At 44.8% G+C, this 21,180-nt stretch overlaps 1 protein-coding gene across 15 annotated transcripts; it reads right to left on the bottom strand.

Moving 5' to 3' along the window:
* Positions 1-388: 388 nt before the first annotated feature.
* On the bottom strand, positions 389-20,246 carry Znf821 (zinc finger protein 821). Of its 15 annotated transcripts, none has more exons than XM_037206259.1 (9): positions 20,024-20,042; positions 19,202-19,264; positions 17,449-17,536; positions 16,084-16,200; positions 7,361-7,486; positions 3,806-3,954; positions 3,275-3,379; positions 2,066-2,232; positions 389-1,357 (listed from the first exon to the last, which is right to left on the bottom strand). In XM_037206259.1, the coding sequence occupies exons 4-9, from the start codon at positions 16,121-16,123 to the stop codon at positions 703-705; spliced, it is 1,242 nt and encodes a 413-aa protein (XP_037062154.1). In that variant the 5' UTR covers positions 16,124-16,200; positions 17,449-17,536; positions 19,202-19,264; positions 20,024-20,042; the 3' UTR covers positions 389-702. The 15 variants fall into 15 exon arrangements, with proteins under 15 accessions (XP_037062154.1, XP_037062161.1, XP_037062152.1 ...); XM_037206266.1 differs by having other exon boundaries at positions 7,342-7,486; positions 17,449-17,565; positions 19,731-20,040; XM_037206257.1 differs by having other exon boundaries at positions 17,449-17,565; positions 19,731-20,040.
* Positions 20,247-21,180: the final 934 nt, after the last annotated feature.

Genomic DNA, 21,180 nt, shown 5'->3' with positions numbered 1-21,180 from the left:
GTTATTTTTCTGGCAACAGTTGAACTAGGGCGCATCCTTCTGGACCTCAAGATGTATAAATATCCAGACTGTACATACCCCTTGATGCAGGCTATGGAAAGCTCTCTGCTTGCTCTTGTACCAGCAGAGAGAAACTGAGCAACTTTCATTTCCTCCGTGGCAGGCGGGCGGGCGGGCAGGCTGCGAGAGTGAGTGGTTCTGCTCTAGTCCTCATCACAGTTGACTCCATCTCACCATCACTAGCCCTCTGCTGGGATAGCCTAAGTGGAAGAGCATTCTGCCTCAGAAAAGAACAAGCCACCACAAGTCACTACCTGAAAATTCTCAAGCTCTCTCCTAGCACACACACTTCACTGGATGAAACAGAAATGAGACCAAAGAGCCAAGGGTCAGTAAAGATAAAATTAATTTATTGGCCCTCACAGCTTCATGGACTGTACTGGGGTCCTACAGTCCCCTAACCCTGGCCTGCCACAGTGGGCTGAGGAGTCTAGGTTTATGGAGTGCCTGCTCCCTTGTCCAGCGCTGCCTTGAGCTGGGTCCCTCCTGACTCCATCGTGTTCCCACATGCAGAGGGTGCACAGGTTTCCCTGCAACCAACCCGGGCCTGCCTGTGGCAGCAAGGACTGTGGCCTCCTGGGTGACAGCAGCACTGACCCCTGTGGGCTGGAGTGGATGGGTGGTCAGGCAGGAGGGTGTGGTTCAGTGCAGAGAGCTGCTGTTCTGGTCCTCAAAGGCCATTTTCCCCAGAAGCTGGCTGTCCAACTCGACCCCACTCACAGGCAACTGGAAGAAGTTCATTTCAGCTGCTAAGGCTGCCATGGCAGAAGGGTCCTGACCAAACTGAGCTCGCAACATCATGTCCATTTTCTCCAGTCTCCGCTTGAGCCGCTTAGCCTCTCGCTCTCGAATGAGTCGGGCCTGCCGCTTCTCTGGGGTTTCATTGGCCCGCTTCAGCCTCATGGCCTCACGGTCTCGCTGTAGCCGGCGAGCTCGCTGCTCATCTGTCTCCTGCATTCGTTGCAGGCGCTTGGCTTCACGGTCCCTCATGCGTCTGACCTCCCGCTCCTCTGGGGTCTCATTGTCTCGCCGACTCTTCTTGGCGGTGCGTTCTCGTTCGAGTCGTTGTAGCCGTACTTCCAAAGGCTCGTTCTGTCGACGGAGGGCCCACTTGCGTACACTGGGGGTCTGTGTTTCCAGGAGCTTGCGGTAGGCAGCACAGTTGTTGCACACAAGCAGAATTCCAGCGGGGTATACTGGAGGACTACAAGCAATGTCCTTCCCTTCAGCGCTGGAGGGGCCCTCACTGTGGACTTGGGGTAGGGATTCCATATTAAGGACTTCAGGAAGTTTCTCACTGGGAAGCCAAGATTTTTGATGATTAGTATTTCTGTGTAGCAAGCCTCAGGTACCCAAGTACCTGACTTACCCCATAACCACTAGGCAAACCGTTCCAAGCCCGCCACTACGAGGGCTGGTTTGAATGCTTGAAACACCTCTTCTTTGGACGAGGGTGTCGACTCAATTTTAAGGCCCACTTTGAATTAGCACCTGAGCCACCTGCCATAGAAACCTACCCAGAATAACCCCTATAAGGCGAAGCCAGTGACCTGGAAGTGGAGGTTTCCTTCATGCAGGTACAATTCACTGCTTTACCTCCACCTACCTAGCACTGCCCACACGGAAAAGTAGCTATGCATTGTACGACCAAGGCAATGGGATGAGGACAGTGTTTTAGTCTTCCTAGAACACAGCAGAGTGTGTCCTTATATCAGATCCTCTCAGCATCCTGCAAGGTCTGTCTGCTTGCTTTATCATGAATGTTCTTGGTGTCTCTGCATCACTTTCTAGTTGGAAATATTCTGGTAGGGAAAGAAAAGCAATTCATTTCCCTTGAGGGATCTAGTGCATACTAACTAGCCTATCTCTTAGTCTCATTATTTGTATTTCTAGATTGTTCTATCAGCTCTTTTGCATTACGTATCTCTAGCCTTTCTTTTGACCTGGGAGAGCATCATTACACCCAGTAACTTGCCCTTAGCACAAGGTTAGGTGTTCTACTAACCTGTTAAAAGTGGCATGGCTAGTAAAACGGGCTCCACACACAGCGCAGTTAGACCGCTGGTCTTCTGAATGGATTAGGAGGTGGCGACCCAAAGACCCTGGGGAGCTAAGGGCCCGTCCACAGACAGGGCACATGTAACTCTTGGCACTCACCACTGCTGCAGTATGCTGTAAAACAAAGCCTCAATCTGTTATTTGTGTTACCTCCAGGACAATCTGCACCCCTTCTTTTTTTCCCTTAGAATAAAGAACTTGCAACTATTTGTTTAGCCATTCAGACCATTGCTCATATTTTATTATCGTGAATTCTGATCATATTCTAGGACACATGAATGGCTTGAAGAATTATGGGGTTCCAGAGCCCTCCTCAGAGCCTGAGATTCATGCTCTTGATAGTTCTGGCTTCCCTGGCTCACATTGTATAGTTTTACAAGTGCATTTTAAGAGCACAATGAAGGAGTCTGATAGAAGTAGTGGTATGTAACAGGTATTTATGGCCCAGCTCTCCTCAGTCCTCTCAAGAAGTTCTTTTAAACTCAGAGAGCTGCCTGCACCACCTCCAGGCAGAAGAAAAATTTGTAATGAACCAACTATCTCTCTAGGTACAATCTATAAAGCTTGGTACAACCTAGGCTGTCCTGTGTAGATGTCTCATAAATACAGACCACTAGGAATAGGTATACTCTCAATTGGATGAAGGTGGAAAAGTCTTTTTTCCTTGTTTGTACTTTCATTGGCACCTCAATATGTCATGGTGCATTTTATTTATTTTGTGTGCCTGCGCATGCACAGGAGGTCAGAGGATAACAAGTGGCAATCAGCTCTCCGCACACTATGTGGGTCCCCAGGTCATCGGGCTTGGTGGCAGGTGCCTTTACCACCAACGCCATCATGTTGGCTCACATTATGTTAGCCCTACCCCCTTAAAAAGCCATCACTGTTAATAGAAGTCAATTTCTATTTTACTCCTGAATGTATTAAATAATTTAGGAAAATAAGATCCCGATACTTAATTTTCAAAATGTATCTGGGAACTCAGAACCTATTTAACCAATGCATTATTATTATTTTCTAGGATGTTCTGAAGTGTAGGAGGAGTCCTAGTAGAACCAACAACCTGAGCTGCTTTCCCCAGAGGCAAAGGTCACCGCAGCACCTGAGATCTAAACTGCTGGCTGTCAGTCCCAGAACTCCCCTCCCCATTCCATACCTGGTACACATGCGCGATCAGCTGCTCCCGACTCCCACAGTCTAGCTGGCAGAGGGGACACTGGCAGAGTTCAAGCAAGGGGTCAGAATTTAGGTTTTCTGTGACCTGCAAATCCACCAAACAAGCAAGTCATGAAGACTCCTCACTGGTCTCTTCCCTGTCCCACCTCTTTCAATAGAGACCCAGGCCAGGTGTTGTCTTAGGTGCCCAGTATGGACTGGAGGATAAAGTATTGTTTCAAAGGGATTAAATTTTCTTGAATCTTCAAGACTTTCTATCCTGAGGACACTGGACCCTCGCTTCCCTTCTGCATGTTCCTTGCAGGAATACTCAGGAAACAATTTAGTTGGAAGCTGGTTTCACAGGACAGTCTGACTCTGACTTAACCCTGAAAGCCCACTCCAGAGTGCCTCTTAGAGTGGTTCCCACTTGGCTAAGGTGCTGCTCTGCTTGGAAAGAAGTGAGAGCTTTTAGGGGCCTGGGTGTGGATGGAAAAGAAAACTGTCGTGACGAGGACTGCTTGCCACTTGCCTCGTGATCTACTACTGCATTCCCACTACCAACAGGCTGTTCTGCATTTTCTAATTCTTTTTCCACTTTGACTACCCCACCATCTTCCTCTGAAGTGTGGGAAGATACTTCATCTTGTGTGGTCTCCTCTTCATCACCTTCACTGTCACCTGGAACACATAAACTGGTCACTTGTTCTGAGTTTTACAGGAATACATCCTGAGTGGCTGTCCACTCCAGGGTTTGCAGCTACAATGAAAAAACATTTTCAGACTTCAGGTTGTATAGTTTGCATCAGTGCACAAATCCTGATGAATGGAAACAAGCTATGACTGCCCTTCATTGTGCCACCCACACACTAATGGGAAAGTGTGAGGCAAATCTACACCAGAAATGGTAACTAGCCATTCAATCATAACCACCATAAAATAATTGTTGTTTATGAAATAGGTCTCATGTAGCTCAGGCTGGCTTCAGTCTCACTATATATATTCAAGGATGATCTTGAAGTTCTGATCCTTCTCCTCTATCTCCCAAGTGCTGTGATTATAGACATGTGCCACCATGTCTAGCAAAATAATTATTCTTTTTCATGGTTCTCAAATATCTTACACTTGAGAGCGTACTTCCTTAAGCACATCACACCAAACTCATTCCACAACACACACTCTGACTTAACATCTCTTCCTTATTTTAGTACTTTATGACTTACTTGTCTCTACAATCACCTGCACAATTTCTCCGTGCTGTCAAAGACAGTTCTACCCCAGACCACTAATCTCTTCTTTTACAACAAACATCAATACACATTTCCAGAAATAATAACAAAATTTTATTTCCTCTTATCAATAAGGATGTAAGAATAAATTGGTTTAAAATTATGTCAGTTTATAGGGAAAGGGATATACATTATGGAAAAATGGAATTAGCATAGCAACCAACCTTGGGCAGTTCATATTTATAGAAGGTGTTCAAGTTTATCTTGATTTTTTTTCTTTCTTTTTTGAGATGGTTTTTTTTTTTTTTTTTTTTTTGGTTTTTCGAGACAGGGTTTCTCTGTGTAGCTTTGCGCCTTTCCTGGAGCTCACTTGGTAGCCCAGGCTGGCCTCGAACTCACAGAGATCTGCCTGGCTCTGTCTCCCGAGTGCTGGGATTAAAGGCGTGCGCCACCAACGCCCAGCTTGAGATGGTTTTATTGTGAAACAAAGGCTGGATTGAAGTGCATGATCCTCCTGCCCCAGCTTCCCAAGTGCCCACTTTGTCCCTGCTCCCCTTCAGACAGGGTTTCTCTGTATAGTGCAGGCTGTCCTGGAACTTTCTATTCAGAGATCTGACTGTTTCTACCTCCGAGTACTAGGATCAAAGGTGTGTACCACCATGTTCATCTGTCCACTCTGTTCTTTTTTTTTAAAGCCACTCTGTTCTTAATCTACTAGCATTGCACATTTTAAATGACAGAAAAACCACTGTTTCAGTTGGGTCTTTGGCTTATCTAATGGATAACTAAATGTGAAAGATGTGAAGTGTCATTCTTCACTTCAGATATGAGTACCTGGATCTGCTTTAGTTTGGGAGGGAAGGATGTGGTTGTGGGGTCATCTACCTGTGGTTAGTGAAGCTGCAAAGTATGTGTGAGCTGATTTTGTTCTGTCATCTGTAAAATAGAGGGGAAAAAAAGATTGAAAGGGAACAAAAACCCACAATAACAAATGAGGTTTAGTGTGGGTGCTTTAAAGATCACAGAGGAAGCCACACCTAGGGAAGCTATCAGTCAGTCGGTGGGGAGAGCCCTTTGATTCCTGCTTGGATTCTGGACTCCTCTGGGAGTAGAGCCTCATCATGCTCTGCAGGTACAGTCAGGCTCACATTTCACTGCTAACAGTGCTACTCATCTCCTTACTGTTGTGCATAATTTCTAAATCCACAGTACAAGATCATTTCTTTCTAGACAAAACTGGGTTAAATTTCCTTTATTGACAGATTCCTACCAGATCATCTGCTGGTGGCTATATGTGTCTATATTAGATGTGCTTGTCATGTGGTAGTCTATATTTGGGTGCTAAAGAGTATGGTATGTTTTCCTTAAAGTTTTATTTCACTTGAGTCCATCTCAATTATGAGGGGTTAGCACAAATTAGATGATAGCGTATTTTCTCACCAGCATCCCGTGTGGAACACTTGTAGGCTTAGTCTAAGGCACTGCTAAATGAAATACACTTCTGTAACTTGTCAGTTATCTGAGTACCTCTGTCAGGAACTTTTTTTTTTTTTAAAGTATGCTGTCTAGAAGAATGGTGTAACTCTTTGGAACAGTAATTTATTTATTTCCTTCTTTCTTTTTCTTTCTTTCTTTTTTTTCCCCCTGAGACAGCGTTTCTCTGTGTAGCCCTGGGCTGTCCTGGAATGCACTTCGTAGACCAGGCTGGGCTCAAACTCAGAGATCCACCTGTCTCTACCTCCTGAGTGCTGGGATTAAAGGCGTGTGCAGCACCACTGCTTAGCTGTAGAGTTCATTTCTTTGTACCTACCTGATTAGTTGCTATTTGTGTGGGGGGGTTGTGTCTGTGTGGTTGCTGTTGCTTAATTATTAGTTCAGTTAAAGCTGTAGAACTCTATAGAGTTCAGAACACACACACACACACACACACACACACACACACACACACACACACACTTTCTGTTTCTGTCTGCCTGTCTGTCTGTCTGTCTCTGTCTCTCTCTTTTCCCCAGGTTTACAACTGGTTAAAAAAAAAATCAGGGTTTCACCCTAAACTGGTATTAATAAAAAAACAGCAGTATCAAGTGCATAAGAGCAGGCGAGTATAGACATCTCTCTGGGAAATAACACAGCTCAGAATAAGTCTGTTCAAGCAGGTCATGGAACAGACAATCCACAAGCCTTAACTTGTAAGACTACATTTTTATTGTTGTTTGAGACAGGGTTTCTTTGTGTAGCTCTGGCTGTCCTGGACCTTGTTCTGCAGACCAGGTTGGCCTTGAACTCAGGGATCTACCTACCTCTGCCTCCAGAGTGCTGGGATTAAAGGAGTGTACCACCACCACCACCACCACCACCACCACCACCACCACCACCCAGCAATACTAAATGTTTTTTGACCTCTTAACATAGAGATCTAGTAAGGGGTTTGTTGTGGGAAGACCTGGACTTCAGCATTTTTATATGCTACATAATCTCATCACTAAGCAAGTCTATACAACATTAAAACTAGAACCTCAAGCAAAACTTCAATGCCACTCTTACATTTTATTAAATAGACTTAAAGCGAAGGGATTTTTTTTTTCCTTTTTATCTGACCTGCCCTTGAGCTGCCTGAACACTTAACTGTTTTCATATTAAGATGTCCTATTTCACAATCACCACGAACCTATCTGGATATGGCACCGTGCCAATTCCTAGAGCCCATGAGTTATAAATAGCATGCCAACCTGTCCTCTCTCTCTGAATCCACACATCTTAGCTCTTCCTCCCAGCCCCCACGAACAATCCCCAGAGCACACACTCAGTCAGTCCTTCTCCCATTGCCCTGAGTCATTACCAGAAGGTGCAGAACTCACTGCTACTGGAGTCCTGATCTCTTAGTTGTTGGATAGCTTGTCGCTGACTGCCAAGGTCTCCAGGAAAGTCAGTTTTCATCATCGCTTGTCGGGCTTGTTCTTCTAGCCCAGCAAATACTTGATCCCCTGGTGGTCAAAAGGAAAAACAGGTCACTCGTTGGTCGGTCACCAGTACATGCCTAGACAAACTAGTTGGAGGGTCAGACAACTCAACAGTAGGAAACAGGCAGGTATTCTGTGGCCGGTTCATCCATCTCCAAGTCATGCTGCTATTGCCAACAGTGTAGCTGCTCTTCCTGGGCAGTAAGCGATCTTCCTATTCTTGACCCTTGAAAAGGTGATTAATCAAGACTTTACAAACTTAACTACAGAATCTCAATTCCTTGCAGCCTTCCATCAGAACTGGGGAAATAGGTAAGAGGTAAAGTGATGGGATGGAGGCAGGGCAACAGAGTGGGCAAAAACTTCTACACCTTCAACTACCATCATCAGAGCCCTGATTCATTCTATTTCAGCCTTGTGTGGGCTTGAAATGCTTGAGGTAATCCTGAATAAACCTCCAAGCCCATCTTTCTTCATTTATTCCAAGGTGTTCTGGACACTCCTCTTGCCTTTCTCTAGTGTCTATCAGAATTAGCCATAACAAACATGCCTGGCCGAGTACAGATGGGATGGGGAAGCAAAGGGGGAGCAGATAATATTCTAACTCATTAAACTAATCCTTGATTGAAACAGCAGCTAACTTACATCAAACACTACATATCCAAGTCTCCTTGGGTCAATGTGGCCTTTGTTTTTGCATAAAGTGTCCAGAAACCCTGGACCATCCCTGATTTTGCATTTAGTTTTCATGAGCTTTGCCTGGGATCCATGTTGTTGGAGAGTTAACCTTCAAGTGCTTTTTAATTTCCAGGAGACTAGGCATAGAGAGAAAAGAGTTAGGTTTCTCTTATCTCAGTGAGAATGGAAACTACAGGCCCAGTTCTCCCGTCAGCAAGGGGGATAATCAAAAGCTCCAGTGACTATAGAACAGGACCTTTCTTACAGAAAAGGGAAAGGTTAGTAAGCAGGCTAAGTTTTTGGAGACAGTACAGTGATGTGGGAGTTGTTCCTTGGTCAGTGTAAAAACTGAAGAGGGGGTCAGCATCATATGATTTGGTTGGTTACTCATTCAGCAAATAATCCTTAAGCACTACTGTATGGTAAACAATTATAGTTACTGGGACACTTGCTATTCCAGGCTTTCTAAGTACTATATAGTCCTCACCTTAATTCTCTCTAGTTCCTAAATTTAATATTTTATTATTTGTGTCGGCGAGGTACAGACGTACCACGGTGACTATACAGAAGACAGAAGACAATTTTGTGGGTTCTGGGATTGAACTCAAGTTGTAATGCCTGCACAACAAGCACTTTTGCCCACCTAGCATCCTGCTGGTCCCCTCATCTTGATTCTTTATATGGTAGGCATTCTCGCCTACCTACCTACCTCCTACCGACCAACCGACCGTGTACCTATACTACCTATATGTTATTAATAATACAACCAAAGTCATGGGATGGCTCAGCAGTAAAGAATGTGTATTGCTCTTGCAGAGTTTAGTTCCCAGTCGCCACATCAGAGGCTCACAGCTGCCTATAACTCCAGCTCCAGGGAATTCAACACCTCTGGCCTACACAAGTACCTGACTCACATGTACATAAACACACAAACACATAATTAAACATAAATCATTTTTTTAAAAATGAAGAAAACTAAGGTCTATGGTGAAACCAAGTATTGAGGTCCATACAACTATATGTCCTTCCTGGGCCCCTTCTCTTTATCTTTAGTGTCTGTTTCTCTTGTAATGGGGTTAGGCCTAGGGCCTTAAACATGCTAAAAACATACTTTTAGCTATACTGAGCTATATAACACTACCCCCTAAAATCCCAACTTCCCATTTGCTGCCAATGGAGGTATGAGTTCAGTGTTATAGAGGCTTCACAGTAGATCTGCTAACAAATATTTGTCTCTGTGTGATAAGACTGGCTCTGATATTGGTGTTATCTTCATATCATGAAACAATTCAAATATCGAAATAATGTTTTCAAGGCCACAGTATGGCAAAAGGAAAAATAGTTCTGATACCATTGTTATGAGTTATCATGCCTGGATTAGATAAACTGATATTATGGCAATATGACTCATCCTGTGGGTAAGAATGGAGGTAGAAAGTGTTAGAGCGTATTCCTAGGCATAGAGATCTCAATAAAAGGAAAAAGAAGTTGCTTTAAGATCATGTTCACATGTTTTTGTTTTTCATTTTTTGAGACAGGGTCTATGTAGCTCTGGGTGGCCTGGAATTCATTATGTAGAACAGGCTAGCCTGAAATTCACCTGCCTCTGCCTCCTGAGTGGTGAGATTAAAGGTGTGTACCACCATGCCCATCCTGTGTTCACAATTTCTAAGGTTACTAAGTTACTGCTAAAGAAAGCAAAAAGTAAACTGTACAGAGTGCTTTTCCTTCCTTCTCTGCAAAAGTAAAGTATTTCATGTCTCCATGTTGATGCCGATGAAACAAAAAAACTATGGCCACTGTAACAGTCACTGAAGTCCTCTGGATTGGTTCATGTTTTTGGACCTAAGGGCCAGAGACTGATCTGGCACTAAGGAACAAATTATACACTAGCATGTACTATAAATGTCAGTTACTGTCATTAATGCTCATCATTAACACTTCAGGTTTGTAAGGAAATTAGATTTATAACATGCTAGGAATGAACAATAAAAAAATTCCTGTCACATTGTACCAGTAGAAAAACATTTAAAAGGAGGCTGGAGAGATGGCTCAGTGGTTAAGGGCATAGGCTGCTCTTCCAGAGGACCCAGGTCAATTCCCAGCACCCACATGGTGGCTCACAACCATCTGTAACTCTGATTCCAAGACATCCAATGCCCACTTCTGGCGTGGATACCAGGCATGCAAGGCAAAATGCTCATACACATAAAATTAAGTTTTAAAAGATAGCTAAAGGGGCTGGGGATTTATCTCAGTGGTAGAGTGCTTGCCTAGCAAGCACAAGGCCCTGGGTTCAATCCTCAGCTAAAAAAAAAAACCGGCCATGGTGGCACACGCCTGTAATCCCAGCACTCAGGAGGCAGAGGCAGGTTGATCTCTGTGAGTTCGAGGCCAGCCTGGTCTACAGAGCTAATCCAGGACAGGCTCCAAAGCTACAGAGAAACCCTGTCTCAAAACCCCCACCCCCCCAAAAAAAAGATAGCTAAAAGCAGATGAATCTTTCAAAATGAGCTAGTAATTCAGTTTAATCTTTATCAACATGAACTTAGAATTTAGTTTTGTCTATTAAGTTTAAATATTCAGGCCTTTACAGAACAGAATAGAATCTCTTCAATATGACTTCCCTAAGGTTTTGCTGGCAATCTCAGCTAGGGAACTTGGGATACATTGTTTTCTTCAGTAGTGTGGAAACACAACCTACTCTTTTATTCCATTCCTGACTATGGAAAAGCCTTTTTATTATTCTTTAAAGCTGTTCCTATTTTAAATAGCACCATAAAACAATACATTTGTATTTTTAAATCGTAAAGGTGATTTTATCAAACTTCCTAAGAGTCAATGATTTTTCCAGTAGTCACTTTTACCTAATCTTCATATTCAACTGTCTAGAATTATCTTTTGGAGAAAAGGCAATGAGAGCTGCTAAGAAAATACACTACACTGGGCTTGTGAGACAGCTTAGCGGGTCTCGGCGTCCCAGCATGCTGAGTTCAGTTCCTGGAAGCTACAGGGTGGAAGGAGAGAATCCACAATTGGAGGCTGGCTTCTGATCCTCATGTGTGTGCTGTTGCATGCCCTCCTACCCCATATACAAATTAAACAAATATAAATTTTTTAATTGTTATACATGTTAATTCAAGTATGATACATACAGATATTAATGATTAAGAAATGTTGTAGAATTGCCTATTTTTATAATGAAGAATTATTACATCTATCTTGAGACTGAGAGAGTAAGTTCAAATTCCCTAACTCCCAGATATTAATGCAGGGTCACCTTCCTATTAAATGTGGGCATTTATCTGCCTATTTATAGCCAGGGTCCATAATAACATCCAGGTACTCTTCTCTCTTTTCTTTTTCTCTTTTTAAATTTGGTATGAAATGCAAAGAGTTTTTTATCTCACTTTTGCCTTGGGATTCAGACTAGTGAAGAACAAGGCCGTGAAAGCCAGTTTGGAGAAAGATTTTAAAAAAAACCAACAACAAAGTCTTAGAATGACAAAGATTTCTTCTTTTTTTCCCTCGGGAGCCTTAGTACAGTTTAGTAAATGCAATTCTGGGCTGCCTGAAATTACACAGTTGAATATTCTCTAAGTGAACAGATGTCTGTTCAGAAAAAGCAGGAGTATTGGGAAAGGGGTGCTGCGGACTCCTTCCCAGCTGGCAGTCTCTGTAACCCAGGTGCTGTCTATGATGAGAACAGCAGTTACATCCCAGGAATGCCAGCAGCACGAACTGAGACAGAGCTCCCTTGCTCTCAGAAAAGAAAGGAATCAGATGCTTTTTCATCTCTGAAAAGCTTTAAGCTGAAGCTTTCCAGGCTCGGTATCTTGCAATCTGAAATCAAAAGTGTCTTAAGAAAAGTTTTTTCTTGGTGGCTTCCTGATTCCAGCACATGAAATATGAGTATACAAAGGGCTGTATTTTCAAATTCTCCAGACAGTTGACAGACTTGTACTCAGAAAGGGGAGAAATGGAAAAGCAGATAAGGCAGAAGGTCTAAAACACAAGATTCAATCCGGCAGCAGTTTCTCTATAGTGAGTAATTATAGGTTTTTAATTCTAAACTTTTGCATTGAGTCTGCTGAGGAGATAGGAATGGGCTGTCTGGATGATTTAAATATGAAAACACTCCTGGAAACAAAGGGTGTGCTAAAGTAGCCTGCCGCTGGCTTCTGAAGTATCTTCAAGACATAGTGCTTGACTATCACCATGCAAGTCCTTTTTTTCTTTTTTTAAACACAGGGTTTCTGAGGCTCAATGTTTAAGAGCACTGGCTACTCTTTCAGAGATTTAATCTGAACACCCACATGACAGCGCACAACTGTAACTCCAGTTCCAGGGGATCTGATGCCCTCTTCTGGCCTCTGTAGGCATCAGACATGCATGTGGTACACAGACATATAGACAAAACACATAAATAAAAATTTTAAAGAAAAATAAAAAACAGGGTCCCAAGCATTCCAGACCAGCCTCAAACTTGCTATGAAGCCAAGGATGACTCTGAATTCTGGATCTTACTACCTTCACCTTTCCCAGTATTAAGATTACAGACATGGCCATGTGCTGCAGCTCAAATGCAGGGTTTTATGTAGGATAGGCAAGCACTCTATCAACTGAGCTACATCTCCCAGATTTACAGTGGGATTTAAATGCTCCCCCCCCCCCCTGTATTGGGGATAGAGCATTCCTAAGCACTCACTCACTTTCCCATCAAGCTACATGCCAGCCTCTGGGATTCTTAATATATGTTAGGCATGCTTTTAGCTTCAGGCCACACAGTCTTTCCTGAGGGCTGAAGTAATGAAGCTCACTTCTCTGCTCAGATGCAAACCTAGACTTTGAATCCATCATATTTACTATAAATATACAAGCAGCATTAAGTTATTAAGTTTAATATGTATTAGTTCCATGTCAGGTGAGGAGACTCAAGTGGTCAAAAAACTCAAATTACCTACTTTTACTTGCCATTATTTTCTTTTTCTGAGACAGGGTTTCTCTGTGTAGTTTTGGTACCTATCCTGGATCTCGCAATAGACCAGGCTGGCCTCGAACTCACAGAGATCCGCCTGACTCTGCCTCCCGAGTGCTGAGAAAGGTGTGTGCCACCACTGCCTGGTGGCCATTATTTTCATAAACAGTGAGAAGGTACTGTTTTGAAAAGGATAGGGTCAGCTTCAATCCCCAGGTCATAAATAAATAAAAGGCATTCAGAAACCAGCAAATCTTAGTGTTTTGGGTTTTTTGGTCAAACTTAGCTCATCACTTGAAAAGACTATCTCTGCCCAAATCTATCACTGAAAACAGTTCCTCCCCCAGGGTTCACTCTTTAGGTGCATCTGAGTATTTGTGCTCATAGTCCCACAGTAAAGGACCTCTTAATGGGCACTACTCAGAGAGTCTGAGAAGCCCCATCCATTCTGCACAGTACAACATTCAGTTGGGTTGAGTCTGGTAACATTTCTGCAACTTATGGATGAATAGATATTTTCCCATCCTTGATGATCTGTTTGTCCATGTGTTTTCCAACTCTAGTACCAGCCCCATGTTCTGGCTTTGGCTGTCTAGGGTGGAAGCAGATGTAACTCATGGATATAAGCTCTGCTGACGAACACAGGCCACTCAAGCCTTTGCTGCTGCCCCAGCTTTAGTACAAGTGTGCTGTCACTCTACAAGCTACTCCACTGTCATCTCTGGGGAGCCCTGTGGGGGGACTTCTACGGGAGACGCCTCCTTTGTTCTCCACATTCAGGCACACTACTACATCTGTTTCAGCATCAACGTCCAATCCTCCTAAATTGCTCGCCTTTTTATTAAGCAGCTTTGCAAATCTACCTACCCCGGAATAACAACTGGAGGCACTCAACTGGTTCTATCTCATTCAACATCCCCAGGACTTAAACAATGATTGTATATGAATGTTTGCTACCCAATGGCATTAATGTAAGATGTCAAAGCTATCATAACTTCTTTGGTCACACTGTTTTAAATAAAATTTCCGTCATCTTAATTTCTTACATTATCAATCATCTCTAATGTTTTTGTTTACTTATTGCTTTAAAAAGTCTCACAGGGTGGGACTATAGCTGGGTGCTGAAGTACCTGCTATGTGAAAGACCCTTCACAGAAAGATCATGTATACCTCTGAATTTTCTTCTGCTGTTGCTGTACTGTACTTTATTATTGTCCTCCATAATAGCCACTTATCTACTTTATGAAGGTTCAGTTAAGAATGCTTCTCTACCCAGAACATAGGAAAGCTAGCCCAAATCTGATAGTAACTATTCCGTTTGGGGTGTCTGTGTGAATGTATGTATGTATGCATGATGCACATGTATGTAGAGAGGCCAGAGGTCAATGTCTTCCTCTATTGCTATCTTTTTTTTTTCTTTTTTTGGACAGGGTATTTCACTGAACCTAAAGCTTGCTGTGCCAGATAGACTATCTGTCATCAAGTCCTCAGAATCCTCCTGTCTCTACTCCTCCCCCAGCACTGGGGTTACAAGTTCATACCACACCTTTTTTTTTTTAAAGTTGTGTGTGTGTGTGTGTGTGTGTGTGTGTGTGTGTGTGTGTGTGTCTGTAAGCAAGTACTTGAGCATGTATGTAGGCTGAAGGACAACTTGTAGGAGTTGGTTCTTTCCTCCCACCACGCTGGTCCCAGGGATCACACTTAGGTCATCAGCCTTCAAAGCAGTACTTTTTACCCACTGAGCCATCTCATTGGCCCGAGTTTTGTTTTGTTTTTTATTATGTTATGTTTATTCACGTGGGTTCTGGGATCTGAACTCAGGCCCTCAGGCTTGTACAATAAGCACTTTGCCCACTGAGCTGTCTCCCAGCTCCATTTTGATGTTTCTTTTTTGCTGCTATTTCTCACCATGTAGCAGGGACACTCCTGACACAGGCCTGGCCTCAGCAGCTTTTCCTTAACTGAGGTGGAGATTCTACAACCCCTCGGTCACGTCCTTGACGCTAAAGCCAGAACCACGTGGCCAAAGCTGCCAAGTTCTGCTGCTTGATGAGGTTGGAACTTGGCCCCCTTCTCCAATTACTTTTGGTTCAGCTTTCTATTTTGATGGTTTTCTTCATTGCTTAAGCTTTTCTTCCCCCACTCCCCCCAACCCACCCCCCACTTCCCTGGAGCTGAGGACCGAACCCAGGGCCTTGTGCTTGCTAGGCAATGCTCTACCACTGAGCTAAATACCCAACCCCCTAAGCTTTTCTTTAGTCTTTTTCACAAGCTGGCTATTTAGCTGGATAGGGTCTAACCTTGAAGTCACATAGCCTATGACTTTGGACAACTAAAACTTCTGCTTGCACCAAGTCTCCTTGCTCTCTAACAGATCACATGCATTCCCTTTCTTCTTGTCAAAATCCACCTTTCACTGTTTAAGTTCACGGCCCAGGGCCTCTTCCATCAAGTATTCCATTGCTACTGCTGACCTGGAACTCCCTCTGTAGACCAGGCTGGCCTTGAACTCAGAGAGATCCGCCTGCCTCTGCCTCCTGAGTGATGGGATTAAAGGTGTACGCCACCACCGCCCAGCTCGTCCTAACTTTTAACTTCTGTGGTATACATAGTCTATAGTAGCCCTGAGGGATACAGCATATACTAGCTTGTATTTGTATTTTTCTTCTGTGTTTATGTGTAGTTGCATTACAGTTTAGTTTTGTTATACTGTTTTATAGCCCGACACCTAGCATTTTTCACAAAATAAGTTTCCTGTAATTGTTAATATTAAGAATGAATAATGCATATACCCCTTAGACAAGTTAGACATCTTCGACCTCACACTTCAAATCTATATATGTAAGCCTTTAACCCTTTTCTTTTCCAACACAAATGAGTATGAGCCTCTCATGCTAAATTTAGGTTTCTCTTTCCTTCTGACCCTCGTTTTCCCAGGTTCCAGAGGACAAAGCCCAGTACTCACAGTGAACTTTATTTGGATTTGTCTGTTTCCTACGGGACATGTTTCCCTGATACAAAAGCTCTGGTCTTTCCCAGTTCCACCACTGGATATATCACTGCCTCCTTGTAAGGTGCTAACCTACAAAAATAAAAATAAATCAAAAACGATATTGTTAGCCTGTTAGTTTCCCCAGAAATTACAAAATTAGAAGTTTTAAAGACCTTAAAAAATACCTCGAGCATATAAAATTCACCAGATATAAATAACTGAGCTAATGAAAAAAGTAAATAAATCTCTAACCCAGTGTCAAGGTCCCAAGAAGCTTAAGAGGCAACTGCTTTTAGAGGACTTAAAGAGAATTCTCTAAAGCTATCTTTACAAGTCAAGACAGAAAAGGATGCAAATTCAGGCAGCTGAGGTTAGAAGTGCTGTGAGTTAAAGGGATTACTCCCACAGACGTGAGAGAAAGCAAAAGCATGACAAAGACCTGTAGCAGCTGACCTGTCACATGTGCAACTGGAAATCAAGGCCTGCAATCTGCACCTCCAGATGGTTTTCTGAGGAACGTGCTTAGAGGTGACAAAGGTGTCACTTATCTGCAATGCAGGCACACTACCAGGTGCCTAGCATGATGGCACTTACAGAGCACGTCAGACTTCTACCACTCAAGACAGGCTCTCACCAGAAGAGTAGATGACAGTCACATTGTGGAGTACTAATTCAGTCTACCAATGTGGACCGCCAACTGGCCCTGCTCATATGTTCTGGAGAGGTGGTCAAAGATCTTAAGTTTATAGCCTCTTCTCAATCCCACTGTGTGTGTAGCAAGGAGACCAAGAAGGAATAAGAGAAATGCTCCATACAGGAGAAGAGCAGCAGAGATATGCATTTGCCCCTGACAAAGAAGCAGGCAAATTCTTAAGCCGGGAGGTTCCTTATTAACTATAAGACTGGTTCAGCCAAAAGCATTGTAAGAGGCTCTGAAATGAATTAGTTGCAGAAGCTGTAGCCTTTTCTTTAAAAGACAGAGTGAGGGCTGGGGATGCAATACAGTGGTAGAACACTTGCCTAGTGTGTGTCAGGCCCTGGGTTCAATTCCCAACACCATAAAACAAAAAAGACAGGCACCAGAGTGAACAAATGTAAAGTGAAAAGATTCTCTTTTCTACCAAAGTTAGGGAGGTGCACTTGGTCATTCCGATTGCTATCAGCTCCTGCCTTCTTAAACTCACTCACATATGGAAGTTACATAGTTTATTGCTTTAAGAGAAACCTCTAGCTGTACTTTGCACTCTAGTTAATGAAGACTCATCTGCTAATGCCAACTAACTCTCTACGTAGTTAGAAAGGCCCTCGAACCTATAATCAGATCCTGCCTCCCCTTACCAAAAGAAGAAAGAAACCGCAAATGGCAAAGACAGGCCTCCACAGGAAGTGGCAAAGGAAGCCGCTCTCAGGCAGTCTTCTATCATATCTGCATAGCAAACACAGTTCTTTTCAGACCTTCAATTAAAAAAAGGAAAACAACGCCTAATATGTACAATAGAAAAACAATTTTAGACAGCGGCATACTGATATCCAATACAAAGGGTATATATTATCTATGTGTCTCTTTCTTTTTTTTCCCCTTGGAGGTATGAGTCTCATGAATCCTTAACTGGTCTTGAACTGGGTAAGTAGCCAAGAATGACCTTGAATTTCTGATATTCCTATCTCAAGAGAATACAGGCAGTTGCCTCCTTACCCAGTTTTATGTGGTGTTGGGGATTGAACCTAAAGCTTTGTTTGTGCATGCTAGCTAGGACTCTGTGCACATTGGGCAAGCACTCTACCAACTAAGCTACACCCCAGTTGTAGGGGCTGGTCACTCTTCTTTGTCACTCTTCTCCTCTCTCCTGCACCCCTACTCTTTTTGGAGACTGTGCTTTGACTTCAAACCCCTGAACTCAAGTGACCCTCTAGCCTCAGCATTCTGACCAGCAGGATTAGAGATGTACATCACCACATCTGGTTTATTCTTTCTAGACATTTTAATACAAGCGCTGAATGAATATCACACTTTACATCTTTTTCTCTGTGTCTATGGAATCCCAAAGTGGAGAGCTAAATGAAATGAAGATTGTCAGCCGGGCAGTGGTGGCACATGCCTTTAATCCCAGCACTCGGAGGTAGAAGCAGGCGATCTCTGTGAGTTCGAGGCCAGCCTGGTCTCCAGACTGAGATCCAGGACAGGCACAAAGCTACACAGAGAAAACCTGTCTCGAAAAAACCAAAAAAAAAAAAAAAAGAAAAGATTGTCCATTTTCCTACACTTCTCTATTGTATAATGAAAAACAAATGAAATCTCATCTACATTTGCCCCATGAAGACCAGGAATTGAAGCTCCGAGAAAAAGGTAATAAAGTCTGTTTGAAGGAATGCCAAGTAACTTGAGTCAGGCTCTATTTTGATAATCTTAGCAAGACAACAGTTCAATGCTAAAGCTACAAGGCAAAGAGATTAAATATGCAGCGACAGGGCTGCGGATTCAGAAAGGCAGCAGCATCCACTGGTTCTCTCGGATCCTCCTAGTGGCGCAATGGGGAACTGACCAGATGGGTACCTCATGGGACTTCACACCTGAAGAATCAAAGGAAAAATAAACACACCCCTCCCTTCCCACAAAACAAAGCCAAGCCACAATAATTAAAACACCCACCAGAAAGAAAAAGTCTGGAGGCAGGGGAAACCCTTGAAAATAAGTAAGAAACAGACAAATGGTCCTGGAAGGACACTCCTCACCCAAACAGCACACTATCTGAGGTTAGTTTACAGGCCACCCTATGGTCCCTTTAACTTCAGCACTGCCCAAATGTGAAACTTAAGCTAGGAATGTAACTGGAGAGCTAGCTGCCTGAACATCTTCAGCTGGAAGGAAACTGGAATGGGAAGAACGGTAAACTGAGGATCAGACCTACAAGGGATGCTACCTTTAAAGGGAGCAGTTTAGCCATCTATAGAACCACAGAGTCCTTGGGAGGGTGCACCGCCCCCTTTCATCCCTGTCTCTGCTCTCCTACAGGTGTTTGGATGTAGCTTCCAGGGCACACTACATACGTGTGTGTAAGGCCAGTCTTAAGAAAAAAGGGTGCATTCCCACCTCCAGCTCTGGCGAGGTTCCCACGGAGCAAAGTAAACTCGCCCAAATCCAAGTGATGTGAATCTGCCAAAAAGGAAAGAAGAAAGGTGGTCACAGCCGTTTCACTGCCCCAGGATCTTCTTGGGTAGGAGCTGGAGCTTGTGTGTGCCATCAGCTGAGATGGTTCTTCTGGCTGTCTCGAACGGGAGCACAGGTAAATCCCAGGTATTAGATTGGAGCCAGAGGTCTCCCGAGGCGGCTCAGACCAACCTTCAGACCACTTAGTCTTCTCCGAAATCTAAATTTAGTAGCTCCTCCGCCCGCCCTCGCCAGGACCGCTCGTGCCCCCCGCCCAGTCCGCTCTCCCACGCCCATCCTCCCCTCCCCCAGCTCCACCCCAGCCTGTCAGACGCCGGCCCGCGAGGCCCGCACCCAGCCGCCGTAGCACCGAGCCCACCCCTCCCCAGGAGCGGGCAGACAAAAGGCGGACGGAGGCGCGGGGCGGCGGGAGCTACACCGGCTATTGGGTCCCGGCGCGGGGGCGCTTTACCCGCTGCCTCGGCGCTCCGCGTCCCTGGGCCCCGCCTCCGGACAGACGGACCGCGGGACAATGGGCCCCGGCCGCAGCTCAGGCTGGCCGGGCCGGGGCTCTCCGGGACCGGACCCCGGCGGGCAGAGGGTGGCTGCAGGCCGGGCCGGCGGTAGGGAGGCGAGGGGAGGCGCGGCGGACGGACAAAGCCAACGGCAGACAGACGGACGGAGGGGGAAAAAGATGGCGACGCGGGCAGCGGGAGCGCGCGGCTCGCGCTCTCGCAGCGAGTGGGGCGCGTGCCGGAGCCTCACCTCTCGCCGCCGCCGCCCCGACCCCTCCCGGCTTCCGAGGCGCGCGCCTGGCGTTGTGGGCGGGGCCTCAGGAAAGGGTCCGGGAAGGCGGGACTTAGGGAGCATCCAATCGTTGGCGTTCCATAGGGGCCCCGCCCTCGTCCTGTTACTGGAGACCCCGGCTGAGCACCTCTGCGAGCTTCGGGTAGTGCACTCACCTCTCCGCGCCCCACTTGGGCGGGTGAACTCAACTCAGCTGTCGTCTCCCCTGGTTTCCTACACCAACATCGAGTTCAGCCACAAAACCCACATCCCCCAACCACAGCTCCACCGCAGGCTTCCCCCTCTCCGTAGCCGAGCCTGAGCCACCCGCCCCATCGTCACAAGCCCTCTTCACTCCCACGTGCCCTGGGGCTTCTTCGGCTCCCAAGGTGTTTAATGTGACGACAGAGGGGGCCCCAGATTCTGTGGGAGGGACTAAGTTCAGCTGTCAGAACCTCGGACTCGAAAAATAGATTTATTTGGGGTGTTTACTTTTCCAACATGATGGCTATATACAGAGGACCTAGGTAACTTGTGATCCTTGCTGCCATCTAAAGGGTATTTGGAAAGAGTGAGAGTGGGTGGACTCACTTCCTTCTATTCACTCTGTGATTGCCTGCTTCATTATTTCTCCGTTGCCCTTCCTCCTTCCCCCTGATTCTCGGGTGGGAAACCAAAGCCTACCTCTGAAGTCTTTCCTACTTGGAGAAGCAGAGAGTGCCGCAGAAAGAGAAGCCCTGTGTTTAGAAAGCCCAGCTTTCAGTCCCAGCTCTGCCGCTGACTAGTCTGTTAACTGAGCAAGTCACTTCCCTGTTGTAAGCCTCTGTTTCCTACCATACTAGATCATGGAATTCTGGGCCTCTCAGAGTTGTGCTGGTTACGTAAAACAATCTCTGAAAGCCCTATGCAAGTTTTCTTACAATTGCCGGCTTTACAAAGGCAGAACTAGCGAGGGTGCTGACTCTTGCTGATAAAATGACAAGTTGAAGTATTTGCATAAAGCATTCTTGCAAATTGTTCTTCCCTGAAGTCTCCAAGGAGATGCCATTGCCCATATCTTGTGTAGAATATGCTAGAATGGCTGAATTGAAGAATCTTGGTCCTTGACAATGTTGTAGGTGAACAGCTCGTTGTTC

This window comes from Peromyscus leucopus, chromosome 5 (genome assembly GCF_004664715.2).
Source record: "Peromyscus leucopus breed LL Stock chromosome 5, UCI_PerLeu_2.1, whole genome shotgun sequence".
In the NCBI taxonomy this organism is placed as follows: Eukaryota; Metazoa; Chordata; class Mammalia; order Rodentia; family Cricetidae; genus Peromyscus; species Peromyscus leucopus.
The sequence above is the reverse complement of the archived record's forward strand: the minus strand, read 5'-3'. Positions and strand labels throughout refer to the sequence as shown.

Excerpts from the sequence above, each read along its gene's own strand:
- Znf821 (XM_037206263.1), bottom strand. The coding sequence starts at position 16,123 with ATGTCCCGTAGGAAACAGACAAATCCAAATAAAGTTCACT. Across the intron at positions 3,380-3,805 it reads ATGCAGTAGTAGATCACGAG|GTCACAGAAAACCTAAATTC; the intron begins GCAAGTGGCAAG and ends GTGGATTTGCAG. Across the intron at positions 1,358-2,065 it reads AGCCATGCCACTTTTAACAG|TGAGAAACTTCCTGAAGTCC; the intron begins GTTAGTAGAACA and ends TTGGCTTCCCAG.